This window comes from Sphaeramia orbicularis, chromosome 7, assembly GCF_902148855.1.
Source record: "Sphaeramia orbicularis chromosome 7, fSphaOr1.1, whole genome shotgun sequence".
Classification (NCBI taxonomy): domain Eukaryota; kingdom Metazoa; phylum Chordata; class Actinopteri; order Kurtiformes; family Apogonidae; genus Sphaeramia; species Sphaeramia orbicularis.
In genome coordinates, this window is record NC_043963.1 from 8,112,954 (window position 1) to 8,127,351 (window position 14,398).

A 14,398-nucleotide genomic window follows, 5' to 3' on the forward strand; every position below is an offset into this window, starting at 1 on the left:
GTTTTTGTATAATAATTCAGGTGTGTGATTAAAAAAAAGAGGACACTTTTCAGTCATCGTTTCCCTCAAATAAACTCGTCTATGATCTGTATGAACGTCTGAAGCATCAGAATGAAATGTAAACAAAACTGAAGACGTCTAAGATTTTTTTTTTCAGTCAGAGAACTCCCTGAGCTCCAAATATGGCCACCGCTGACTTCACAGGCTGGAAATAATCTGATCAGCTGCCATGCTCCTGATTTTCTTTTTGGCTGAGACTGGAAATTCCCGAGTAACAGTGTTGAGTTTACAGGGCTCGGTCTAAATGCTGGAGCACTTCCTTCTGAGTGCAGCATTGGAGCAGCTGCTCCATCACATGCTGAGGTGAGTCAGTGAACAGCTGAAGCACTGCCACACTGCTCATCACTGCAGTCAATACTGCCCCCTAAAGGCAGCACAGAGGAAATGCACTCCCTGTGGTTCTAGTGGTTTACAGGAAGTACTCTGCTGGAATAATCCAACCACTGAGCGACCGGTTCAGACAGTATTCTCCTTACTTCTACCATCTGAACATTAGCCATTATACTTACAAGAATAGGTTAAAGTGAACATAAAGTTGTGTTAATTAAGATTATTTTTTAAATTACAAAAATGTAGTTCAGGTTATTCACATTTTATTGTTAAAGGATAGCTTGTTCATGTAAATATTTTTAAAATTTAATGTTAATTTTTTTAATGTTTTTTTTATTTGGAGTTGTCATGATCTATAGGCATAATGTAATATTTTTTCACATTAAACCTAGAAGAATATTTGGAGTCATTATTAATAGGTTATTATGCTATTACTTTACTTGAAATCGCATTTGGTCTGTTGGTAGCTACTGAACTAAAACAAGTTCAACACCCTTGATTGTTAATAAAATCAGGGTTATTTTTGTACTTTGCAAATTCATCCTGCTGGCCACATGTTTTTGACACCCCTGCTATAATGTATACTGTCACTTTTTTGTTGTTAAAATGGAAAATCAGTATCGTTCAGGACTTGGTATAAAAGTAAAAGTACTAGTAATGATGCCAACCCCTAAATATTTCTACTTAAAATGGAAACCAAAAGACAAACACCTGTGGGCACAAAGTCCAAGAGAAAAGCCAAGTACAATTCCCCGAATGCATCTGAGTTTGACTCAGACCTCTTTTAAACCAGTATCTAAGCGACCAGTTAAAAGTGATATTTTTTCTAATGACCCACTGCGACCCTTCTATGTGAGGTAACTTTACAGCCTATGAGCCTGACGACAAGCTAACAGCCAATCACAGCACACCACATCACAACAGCTCAGAAACCAATGAGACGATCAGACCGGCGTTTGACCCCGATGGCTAATCAGGAGCCGAGACAGATTCACACCTCTGTGCTCCGTCCAATCAGGAGGCGGACTCCAGGATTTACACCATACATTTGTCAATGGAAACACACACACAGACACACACACACACACACACAGCTGCTCATTCTTTCCATCCGACTGGAGGAATTCCTCTGTATTTAGATCTGTCTGTCGCTGTTAACTCAGAGCTACAGGGGGAGTTCATAAATGGGAAACCCCAAATATATAAAACCTTATGAATTACGGTTGATCTGAGCAAAACATCCCGAGTATCCTTTGAGGTAGATTCACAATCTGACTCACAACTAACAGCCCCGTTCTAAAAAGCAGGAGTTAGAACCAAACCAAGTTTCAAGGGTTTGTGTGTGGTGGCTTTTTGTTGTTGCATTTGACAACAAACTCTGCATTTCTGTGTCATTTTACACCAACATTATTATAAAACTAGTGCATTGACCCGTGGGGATCCACAGGTTCTAGATGTGTAGTTTCTATGCTGTTGTGCAGGAGTGACCAACCCTGGTCCTGGAGAGCTACTATCCTGCATGTCTTAGATGCTTCCCTCTTCCAACACACCCGATTCAAATGATAAGCCTATCATCAAGCTCTGCAGACGCCTGAGAACGACCGTCAGGTGTGTTGGAAGAGGGAAACATCTAAAACATGCAGGATAGTAGCTCTCCAGGACCAGGATTGGACACCCCTGTTTTAGATGTTTCCCTCTTCCAGAACACCTGACGGTCGTTCTCAGGCTTCTGCAGAGCTTGATGATAGGCTTATCATTAGGGATACATCTAAAACATGCAGGATAGCAGCTCTCCAGGACCAGGGTTGGTCACCCCTGCAGTTGTGTATCAAGGTTATTATCGTTAACGAAAACTAATGAAATGACAAAAACTAGAATTGAAAAAATTTTTTCGTTAACTGGAATAAATAAAAGCTATAATTAAAAGAAAAAAATGGTAACTGAAATTGTATTATGTGCTCAAAACACTAACTAAAACGTATAAAAATTATGTGTAAAATTCCCTTAGTTTTCGTCTTTGTCAATGTTGATATAGGATAGAACGTGAAAACAGCGGTATAGAATTCGGGAGGCCAACGTTGAAAGTATGGGAAGTTCCATTTTCGTTTTCACATAAATGACGTTGTGTATAGATCACACCCCCACCTACATTACCCCCTCCAACCTGCTATAGGGAATTTATACATGGTACTATACATATGTTTGTGTCTCTGCTCAGTCAGAGCCGCCCTAACCTGACCTCCAAATAAAGTGTCCAGGGTAACCTCACTGATTTCTTTGAATAGGATGGCGAGGAAGATAAAATATATGAAAAAACTGAAACTAATACTAAAACTAAACTAAAACTAAGCATTCAGAAAAAACGACAATAAAAACTAGCAAACCTACACTAAAAACTAATTAAAACTAACTGAATTAGAGAAAAAAAAAAAAAGTCAAAACTAAATAAAACTAAACTATAATGAAAAATCCAAAACTATTATAACCTTGTTGTGTTATTAGTGCATGGTGTATAGAGCTACACAATATATCATTTGAGCGTCATCGTCGCAATGCACATGTGCGCAATAGTCACATCACAGGTCCTGCAAAGTAGGAGGCAAATGAACTCATCGTGTTCTCAGACAATTTCAACCTGGGCGCAGCAATCCACCAATCACAATCGTTCTTAATCAGTGTGCCGAAGCAGACCACACCCCTGCACATGGAGTGAGTCACTGGTAACAACATTGAAAAATGAGCAACGAACAAGAGAAAATCACCAAAAATGACGACTTGTGCCAAGAAGAAAAGCAATGTCAGTTATCTGGAATTACTTCAGCTACAAGGATGATACTGAAACAAATGTTCTGTGTCGGTAGTGTCTTACACCTTTTGCCACAATTAGAGGAAACAACTCATTTGTTTGACCATTTATGTCGGCACCACACAGCTATTATATCCTCCTGAGCATTTTTTCATATGCAATATATATCGCAGGATTAAAAAAAAAAAAATTGCAATATCAGTTTTTTCCCCAATATCGTGCAGCCCTAATGGTGTACTGCATTTGTCCAGCAGTCACCACCAAAGCGTTCTGGCCATAGCAGCGTGATTGTAAGGCTATTGTATTCCAAAATCACTAATACCTTCCAAAATATTGGTCCTATCAACTTGCCATTTTTGCCAGTCTGTTCCTTGACCAAAAATACATAAATATGACAAAATGTAACAGTCAGCTCTGGACGGATTAATGAAATAATGGATTAATGGAATAATACTACATCACAAATAATACTGTTTTCCATTTCACCTTGTATATAGCCTATATTATCTATCTATCTATCTATCTATCTATCTATCTGAGTTGACTTATTGTATATTTTAGCATTTCTTGTAGTTTTGTATATGGTCAGTACTTTTTGGAACAATTAGTAAATAGTCTTTATTGCACTTTAACTGCTGCTAAAGAGAAACAGAGCTGCTAAACAGATTTTCATTTTTCCTTTGACAATAAAGTCCTGTTCTATTATTATCATCACCATCATCATCATCTGTAGAAATTCAACAGAAAAGCCATTCAACTAGACTGAGTCTGTTCTTAAAACTTCTTTCCTCGCTACTTGTTTTTGAGAAACATTGTGCTCTTTTCTCCTTAATTTCAGTATAATTTATTTCATTAATTACATTTGTAAAACATCTCATGTGTTGACTGTTGATATCTCAGGTCTGTAGTCCTTCTAATTCCATCCAGAGTTGTGTGTGTGTGTTGTTTTCTTACAGGCAGAGCAGCAGAGCGAAGCCGGCGATGTACTGGTTCCTCTGAGCTCTGAACAGCTTCATGTGGATGTGTTCGATGGCCGTCGGGTTGTTGGCCAGGTCCACCTTCTCAGGAACGCCGTACTTCCTCACCTCACGAAACGCATCTGCGAACACGGAAGAAACGTTAACGTGAGGGTCACATCTGGTTTCACAAAAGGCGACGGAGACATAAACGTACCGATGAGGAGGAAGACGAGGATGGCGATGGCCACCATGAACGAAGTGTTTCCGTAGAGGGCGATGGTCTGCATGAGACGGGACTTAAAGATCTTATTCCACCTGGAGAACCAATGGGAACACGTTAGAACACCTGTTTCACAAGACGTGGTCGTGAACCACAGCTGAGATTTTAGTTTCACTATTTCACTTAAACCTGAACAGACCTTGGTTTTATTATTTTTATTATTTTATTATTATCTTAACTTCAGCACCAGGTAATAAACAAAACATTTGATACCAAGTCTACATTTGAACAAAAATAATTATATTACATATTAGGCTACAAATCTTTAGTTTTATTTTTCAGTTCATGTGCATTTTATATATTCAATAGTTTTATTAAACAACGCAGAAACATATTTAAAAACTATGTGAGGTTGCCCAAATAAAAACATTTAAAAAGCTGTTTGTGTCTGTATAGACACTCATGAAATTTACTCTTTATATATTGAAATTTGGCATCAAATGATACAAGAGACTTTTTACTACTTTATAGTAGCTCAGTCATTCATTTTATCCATTAAACACAATTAATTTGGCCTCTGTGAAATTTTTTACAAATAGTGCATCTATTTAGTTTTTTCTTGTATTGATAATAACTGCAATGTAGTCTTTTGCAAAGCAGTTTTTATTTATTTATTTATTTGACAGGGCCGATGTGATACATATAGAGTTTATAGTTAGTGCTAATTCTCAATTCCAGTCCCCAGTTGGGCTCTTCCACAACACTGAAGTATAATAAAAAATATATATCATTTAAAACCATCATACCATACAATTCAATAACCCAGTGTTGCATTTATAGGCTAATGCTACAGTGATGAAAAACAGTTTATTAGCCAGCACCAACTTCAACAAGAAGCAGCAGTCATTTCTAAAGTATGTTAAGTGTATATTGTTTTACTGATGAGAGGAACTAAAAAAATCATAAGATGGCATAAAAACGGTTCAAAAATATTCAGTCTCATTATTTATAGCTGAAGCCTGTTGTAGATTTGGGTCTAACAGATTTTCATTTTAACAGTGAATCTCCAGGGTTTGGGAAACACTTCAGACACATGTTGAAGTTAAACCACATTTGTCTTTCAACCTGATGAAGTCTACCAGCAGAAACGACTCAACTCCATCTAGTGGCTCAGTGGAAACGGAACAGAAAATAAGTGCCATGAGACCACAACTATAAATCATATATGGAGTATCAGCTAAACTTTATATATGATGTTTTTGGGTAGATTTTTTATGCTGCATTAATGTATGAGCTCATCCTTTATATCCTGATGACAGATTAATATGCAGTAGGGGTTCCCTAAGTGGGGTACGCATACCACAAGGGGGACTTGGAAGAAGCCCAGGGGGTAATTTTTTTTGGAAAGATACATTAAATAAGTCATCATGTGCCGAATACAAAATAAATAATGAGAATTAAAGCTGAAATATGAAACAGTATTACAGTATAGTGTAAAACTGCAGGAAAGTTCATGTGAGTAACAGCAACCTCTAATTTGTTTTCGAAGTACAGACAGCAGTAAAAGTACTTAAATACATTCCAGTTGTACGTTCACACATCTGGGAATTCAAACTTCAGTTTATGCCTGATACAAGGATGACAAGCTTCAAATCAAACTGCAAAATGTGACTTTAAGGAGACTTGCCTTGATTGAATTGTCACAATAGTATGTTTATGTTTATGTTTACGCATTTGGCAGACGCTTTTTTCCAAAGCGACTTACAGGGGAAAACCAATTAAATCACTCAATCAATCAAAATTTTATTTATATAGCGCCAGATCACAAAAAAAAGTTATCTCTTGACATTTTATATATAGAGTTGGTCAAAACCAGACTCTAAGTCAATTTACAGAAACCCAACAGAATCTATATAGTTGTAGTAGTAGCATAGTAGTCTGAAAGTTTTTAACAATATGACTTTTTATAATTGCACGTTATTTCTTCATCCTATTTTGTGATCAGTTCAGTCTGAGCTGATAAAAAACACAGAGTGATCAGTTAATCAGTTTTCAGTCAGGAGGTCTGATGAGTCTGAATCTGATGACATTCACAGAGAGCTGCTCTGTTTGGAAACACAACAAATACTCTGTTAAACTAATGGACCTCTCAGCTGTTGGATAATGACATCTACATGATGCTTTAAAGGCTCCTACATGTGGTTTTACACTTATCTGAAGTACATAGTGCGTGGAAGAGTCTTAAAGCAGCAGGATTAATGTTTAAGAAAGAAATGATTCATCCAAACATGAAACAGATACAGACCAGCTCTAATGTTACAGCAGCATCAACAGAAAAAGTAGACGTTCTATTTAAGTCATCCTGGTGCGTCTGGTCCAGTTTTTTTCTGTTTTTTTCTCTAACAAGATTCAAGGTTTCTTTATTTGTCTCCCAATGCAACAAATGTGTCTTAGAAAGGGCACTGCTATAGCGCAAGAATTAAAAAGGTCAGCGTCCTGTTCGATGAAGAATCAATAACCAGTTGAATTTGTGAGGTTGTCAGGTTCTGTTCTATGTTCCAGTCCTGTGGTCTGGATGCAGGAGATCAATCTCCCAACAGAAGTGGGTGGTACTTTCACTGGAGCAGAACTCAACTAGTTCAATTAAAGTCCATATATACACTTCTATCAGTGATCAGTAGGAACTATATTGGTATCTCCAGATATCTCAAAACCGTGAACAAACTTCGCTGACATTGTCCCAAGGAAGCTACATAAAAAATTTGAAATAAATCTGACAAGTAGTTACATCGGAGAAAACGTTTAAAGATATACCTGGAGTCGACCTGAGACCACCTATTATTTTATTTTATTTTTTTACTTAAAGTTTTATTTTTCAAAAAATGTATCACCTATCTTTAAGTAGCTTTGGCTTGACATCTAACCTGACAGCTAATATTAAAAATAAATCACATCATAGAGTTATAATTGCAAGCACTTTCAAGCACTTAAACTCATATTCAAACACTTTTCAGACCTTGAAAACACAATATTGAAATCCAAGCATTTTCAAGGATTTCAAGCACCCGTACAAACCCTGAAATAAACAACTGGTTCCAGACACAACAAACCCCGCCCCTCGCACGTATTGTATCTTATTTTGGCATCGATCCAGCTGATGTCATCACGTCCATGCGTGTGCTGATGTCAGCATACCAATTGCCTCTACACATGTGCCAAGTTTGAAGTAAATTGAAACAAAAATTATGTTTTTAAAGACATGTGAAATTTCAGCCATTTTGTGTAACTAAGAGAGAAAAAAAGATTTTACAAATTTATAACAAATTTGAACTTTGACCTACTTTTCCCAAAATGTAATGACATCTATTCTGGGTCACTGGTAATCTATAAACCCAATTTGGTATGAATTAATTCAAAGGTTTTGTTGTTAGTGTTAAACAAAGAAACAAACCAAACCAAAAACAATACCCCTTGCTTCCCCTTCGGGGGGCGGGGTAAAAACTGGAACCTGGTTTGTGTATGTTCACATTTTTTGCAATTACTGTTTTTGCTTCATAAATCAATGAATTAAAAACTTAGACGTGTTATAAGGAGGGCGTTCCCTGAACTGTTTTGACAGTGAAACATTCTGGGCTCCTGTGTTTACATTTAGCGTCAGCCTGCTACATGTTTATGAGTTTTGGAGTTGTGTGTCTACTGGGCTGCAGTGTCTTCCATCAGCACAGACATGGACAGACGACTCTGCAGGATCTAATTAAGACGCCCCTGCAAAGTCATGTTGATGAGCACACAGCATTGTCATGTCGCCATCTGCAAGACTCACTGGACATGTTTAATTTCAACATGGGAACAGATGCTGCTGCAATCAAAAAAATACAAAAGGGGGTGGGGGTAAAAGAATATCTGATGGACCAGGGGTGTCAAATATGTGGCCCGTGGGCCAAAAATGGCCTGTCAAAGGTTCCAATCCAGCCCGCAGGATGAATTTGTGAAGTGAAAAAATTACACTGAAGATATACAGACCAATATGAGCTCAAGTAAAATTATAACATAACATATAAATAACTCCACATTTTTCTCTTTGTTTTATTGCAAAAACATGAAAATACTTACAGTAACAAACTATTCTTCAAGAATGAAATGTGACTAACCTGAACAGATATGAACCTGAAAAGTCTAAACAAAATTAAGTACAATAGTAACAATATTCTGCCTGTTACTAAATGTTTTGTCCCTTTGTAGATCTGATCCTTGCACATGTATAAATGGTAAGTTGAGGTATAATATTGTTAAAATTGCAGTTTTTGCTAAAGAAATTTCAGTTATTCACAGGATAGTCACATCTTTTTTGTTTGGATTGTTTGCAAATGTAAATATTGTCATTATTTAATGTTACTTTGTACAAAAAAATAAATAAATTTGGAGTTGTGATGTATTTGTAGGTTGTTATGTTATTATTTTACTGGTCTGACCCACTGGAGATCAAACTGGGCTGAATGTGGAACCTGAACTAAAATGAGTTTGACATCCTTGTGGTAGTCGATGGGTTATGACTGATGACATGAAGAAGTAGAATTATTGCAGATGTTACATTTGTTTTAGAAAACCCTACATTTTAGCTACTGTTGTTCAGATCTTACTTTTGTTTTAGTTTCATTACTGTTCATGCATTTACTCAATTCCCTTCTTTCTACAGCAGTTTCATACACATTTTATTAGGACCTACTTTTTAGGAAAGTAAAAACACCGTCACGACCCAATTCACAGCAGGTCTCATCTATAACTCATGTGAATAGCAAATTTGTGCCTAAATGAATGATTCTGATAATCAGAGAGATGCTTTTATTTTTTATTTGAAGAAGCATACAGTTCCGTGTAAAAGTCCTGGTTTAACATTCTGTTTGTTGGTTTATTAAAGTTCTAATGTCCACACAAATGCATTTGTCTCTGTATTTAGATCCAATCTGATAAATGAAGTATGAACGGCAGGAAAAACTAGTTCAGGATAAAACAGATTCTATAAACTGAAAGTGGTCGTCTTTAGATTTACCTCCCTTTGTATTTAACACTTTTTTAACCCTTTTGTTCAGACAATATAAGTTTTATGGCTTTAATTGTCTGATGTTTTATACCAGGTTTCATTCAATATATGTCAGATGTTTCCAACTGTTCATGCTGCTTCTTGTTACAACACATTTAGTTAAATTTTGTTGTGTGTCTTGTAAGGCTGTGCACATATTTCCTGTATTTTCTTATTGTATCTGAAGAAAAGAGAATGAGAAATAAATATGCCTGTTAATTTCAACCCTGCAAAAACAACAAAGATGGAATAAGACTTTAGCACAGGACTATATGTTTGATGAATAACACCTTTGTTTCATGCATGTTATTGAAAACACACACATTTTAATAGTGAATAAATTAGACAAAGCAAATGCATATGGATGCAGTTAACAGGCCTTAAGTTTTTTTTTCTCATCAGTAAAAACAAAATAAATTCAGTGTCACTGGCCATTTTCCATATTAAGAATTATCTCCACATTTGCCCTGGAAATAGACATTAAATTTGTATTGTAAATTCTCAAAAGTAAAAAAAAAAAACAAAAAAATTATCTTGATGCTTTTTATAGACACTATAGCCCTGGTTCTTTGTCAAGTTTGTAATTCTTTAAAACAAACATTTGGGAGGAGCTTAAGCACACAACAGGGTTCTAGCAAAATACTGTCAATGAGAACTTGTTTTAATGGAATATTTGCATAAGGGAAAGTGAGCTGTGACAAAGAGGACATTGAAAAAAGGTAAACACACAGACACTGAAAGAGAGGAGGATGAAAACTGAAGTAATCAAAGACTTATTCCATCAGACTACATCCTATGAGCAGGACCGAACAAAGCACATAATTATTATTAATCCATACTTAATGTTTCAGTTTTGTTTTGTTTTTTCTACATGTAATCTAAATAAAATGTGTCAGAACATATAGTATCTGAGAATGCATCAAAGCTTTGGGTATCAACCTATTAATGTACACTCCACATTAGCCTGAACTGATTACAGGGTGTTGCCGTAAGTGTCTTATGAGGACTTTTCTTCTGGCTTTTAACCCTTAAAGACCCAAACAGCCATCGGGGACCAACAGGATCTACTGATTTAAACTGTTTAATACCTGTTGATTCACTAATCCTATCAATACATGTAATTAGTTGTTATAAAATGCAGTTTGTCCTCTTTTCATGGTCATCAGATATGACCCATTTGGACGTTCAGAGGCTCCGTAGTCAAAGTGAAAACACTGTCATCTTCTCCAACATTGATTCACCAGTAAAACCCATGGAGTTGGATCAATGACAGTGGATGGAGACACTTTGTTTATGTTCAGTTAATGATAGATTTTGTTGAAAAAGTTACTTTTTTCCTCAGTTTTCCCTCTTTCTGATATTACAACCCTTAACTTTAATCTGAGCTTTTATGAACATCTAAATGATCAGTGAATAAAATACAGGAAAATGCATGATTTTCATTGGAAAAAAAGGCAAAATACAGTGGACGATATTATAATAAATCGTGATAAACCACTTTAAAAAATAAATAGAGAGAAAAACTTCATTTGGGAACTACCACAAAAGTAACACTAGGTCTTTATGTGTTACTGAAGGTTTAGCAGATGAGCATTTGTGTAGAACACTTGTGTGCTGACCTCTTGGGTGAGATGAACGGGATGCAGAGAAGCAGAACAAGGAAAACCTCAGCGTAGAGGAAGGTGGCCACGGCCGTCCACTGCAGACTCATCCTGACTCCTGAGAACAAACACACAGCAGATTCAGTTCATCAAACTAAAACCAGTTTAAGTGTTTTACCTGATCAGTCATGCGTTTCTGGTTGATGTAAACTGATTAGTCAACATTTATGGCTTTTAAATATGCTTGTTAAACCAACAGTGTTCCACAAGGGTCTATTTCAGCCATGTTTTATTCTCTATCCTATAATGATGAGTGAGTAAATGAGTAAGTAATGCACTGAATTCAGTTGACTTGTATTTATATGCAGATGATACAATTACATTCAGATGCACCATCTATGAAACAAACTGTCAAAGCGTATTTTTACAGGATGCTTTTAAACCACTGCAGGTCTCACTGTTGGAAATAACTATGTGGCCTTCAGTCGCTCCATCTCTATTTTAGTTCAGTGTCATTGTTTCAATAAAGAGAAACACTCGCCTCTTACAAAAAAAAATTTAGGTTTATTGATTCGTGAAAAATTGACAATTGAAAAACCTGGAAAAAAAATTTTGGAGAAAAAAACAAACAAAAAAAAAAAAAAACCAGACCATATGTGTGTTTTTGCTTCAATCATTTCTTTTGAAGGCAACACAGAACTGTGCAGTGGTCCTTTGTGTCTATATTAGATTATGGCCATGTGACTTCATCCTTACTTAATAAACCGGACAACTCTTTGTGACAAATGCCAGCTCACATCCTCACCACTGTATTTTACAACAATCTGTAGAGTGGTTGTTCTCAACTCAGAGCAGAAAATTGCATATGTTGCTATATACTGCCAAAGGGGGTTTTAAGTAAAAGGCACTTGAAAATACTTCTAGCCTCTTATCCCGCCTACAGCAACTATAGCATTAGATCTAGTCCTCAAGTTCTTCTAAATGTTAACGGGCAAACTCAAAGCATGGTTATTTGATTATTTCCTATTTAAATAGAAAGATTTACATGGATTTCTCTTTTTTCTTTAGGGTGTATTTCTCATGTCCTTGGTTAAAATACAAGCTTTTCAATGCTTTATTGTTATTTTACTGTAAATGTACTTGTGTGCTTTGATACTAAACAAACATTTCATCACTAGAATAAAGCGTTATGGTCACAACGCAGATTTTAAAGCCACAAACACCATCAGATTTCAGTCAGAAACAAAACTAAACCTTACTTTTTACCTTCAAAACACGTCAAGTAACTATTTAACATTCACTGTGTTCACCATTGGTATTGACCGATATGATTTTTTTAATAAGTTGCATATTTGGCTTCATCACTCAACTCTAGGTTAAAGTGTTTTTTTTGCATTTAAGCACCATAGACATGAGATGACCTGCAAGATGTCTTTATTCTGGAAACACTCCCTTTCTTAAATACCTTTAAGGTGATTTATTATCTGTCATGAAAGGAACACGTAGCTGCTTTAGATCCATAACTTTACAGCAATGTCTGCGTTATCACTTAAATGATCTGTACAATTCTTTGATGGTTCTCTTTTACTTATCTCATTATTACCATCCCACCTTATATTGCTTTACTGCATCCAAAACATGCTTCACCAACAGGATATCACAAATGATGTAATATTCAAAACCTTGCTGAAAAAACAACAGTGAGGCCAAGTTCCTCTCAGCCAGTAGATTAGATTAACAAATGTGATGTGTTAGGGTCAGTGTATGACTCAGCTGATCAGTCTAAAGGCTAAAGGGGGTGTGGCAGCCCGGACACCAAGAAACAAGCTTTATATCAATATGATTAAGATTAATACTAAACTCTACGCTACTTAATGATAGGTAAACTCAAGCTGCTGTAAAACCGTTTCTATCTGCAGGCTCCTGCTATTAAAGCTCCGCAGCCAACGTAAAACAACATCAATATGACAAGAAAACGTGTCGGTACCGTCTACTTACTGGAATGTAAAAGGCTAAACTTGTTCAACTTGATGCCAACTTGTTTAGCTTCTCCGACTATTTACTGAATTAGGTTTCAACTAAAATCGTACAGATTCCGTCTACATAGCAGCTTGAACAATTCATATGTCAGATATCTCATCAAAAACACAAATCACGTCGTCTTAATTAAGAACTTTTCTGACAGCTGGTGTTAAGCAGGAGCGTCAAGCTAACTCCGCTGTTAGCGTGTTGACAGTTAACCTCAGCATCCCGTCATAAAACATAAAATGTAGTATTTTAAAGTGAGGATAAATAATACTCACCTGAGAAACCCTGCAAAAACAGAAAAAAATCACACCGGCGGCTCCTCCAGAGTCTGAAGCCTCTACAGGGTTTGGGTTGCCTAAGTTTTGGTGGTTTGTTTGTTAGCTTAGCTTCCTGCTATAAACACTTCCTACTTCCGGTGGTAAATGCCAGCTCATCGCGACATATGATTGGACACGTAAGTCAGGTGGGTGGGGTTACGCGGGAAAACGTGCGTACGGCTGGACCTGCTGTAAGAGTGGAGACATAATGATGTAACATGTTTGTAATGTAGGGGGAATTCGGCAATATTTGGACAGTTTTGTGATATTGTGATGAATTAAATAAATAATCCTTCATGATAACTGTCTTCTGTCAACAATCAGCAGGAGGAAACATTTATAGGTGGATATATCAAAATGTAATGTCATTTTTCAATTCATAAATCCATGAAAACATCACCATTAATTCTTTATTTTCTATGAATCACAGCAACAGAATAGACGCACAGAGCATGTTCATGGTATTAATATTATAGTTAGTGAATTTTATGAAGCGGCATCAACATTAATGTGCTTTGTATTATGTATTGTATTATGTGTTTACGTAAATCATATTATATTTGTTCATAATAATATAAAGCCAGAAACCTATTTACTAGTAAGTATCAGTCAAATTATGGCATAGTGTATAGATATGATTAGACGAGGAAGGTTATTATTGTTATTAATTATATAAGGAGAAGGGGTGGGAGTTTATAAGCTGTACTTCTTCTCACTCCTTTTCGAATATGTATTGTATGTCTTATGTTTAAGTGTTTTGTTTATTTATTTTCTTCTGTTTGACATTCATGTTCGAAATCAATCAATGAATCAATCAATATGCAACAAATAAAACATTAGAATCGGTATATTAGGTCTTGAGATCATTTATTCAGCTTTTGTATCTTAAAATTGCACCCGCTATCATGCAATACTGATCCTTTTTTGTTTGAGGCATAAAAACAGAACAGTCATGATGACATTTAGACACATTTTACTGAAACAGAAAGTGGCCCAA

General features: G+C 36.1%; 1 protein-coding gene across 2 annotated transcripts in view; it reads right to left on the reverse strand.

Annotated features, from left to right (window-relative positions):
- bcap31 (B cell receptor associated protein 31) overlaps positions 1–13,507 on the reverse strand; it is a 54,384-nt gene extending 40,877 nt beyond the window's left edge. The window contains exons 1-4 of one of the 2 annotated variants that reach the window (XM_030139687.1): positions 13,360–13,507; positions 11,075–11,174; positions 4,370–4,470; positions 4,151–4,295 (exon numbers count right to left, since the gene is read on the reverse strand). In XM_030139687.1, coding sequence (XP_029995547.1) covers positions 4,151–4,295; positions 4,370–4,470; positions 11,075–11,166 — 338 coding nt within the window. In that variant the 5' untranslated portion in view covers positions 11,167–11,174; positions 13,360–13,507. Of the gene's footprint in view, positions 1–4,150; positions 4,296–4,369; positions 4,471–11,074; positions 11,179–13,359 lie in introns of both variants that reach the window. The other variant, XM_030139688.1, reaches the window with a different exon arrangement.
- Positions 13,508–14,398: the final 891 nt, after the last annotated feature.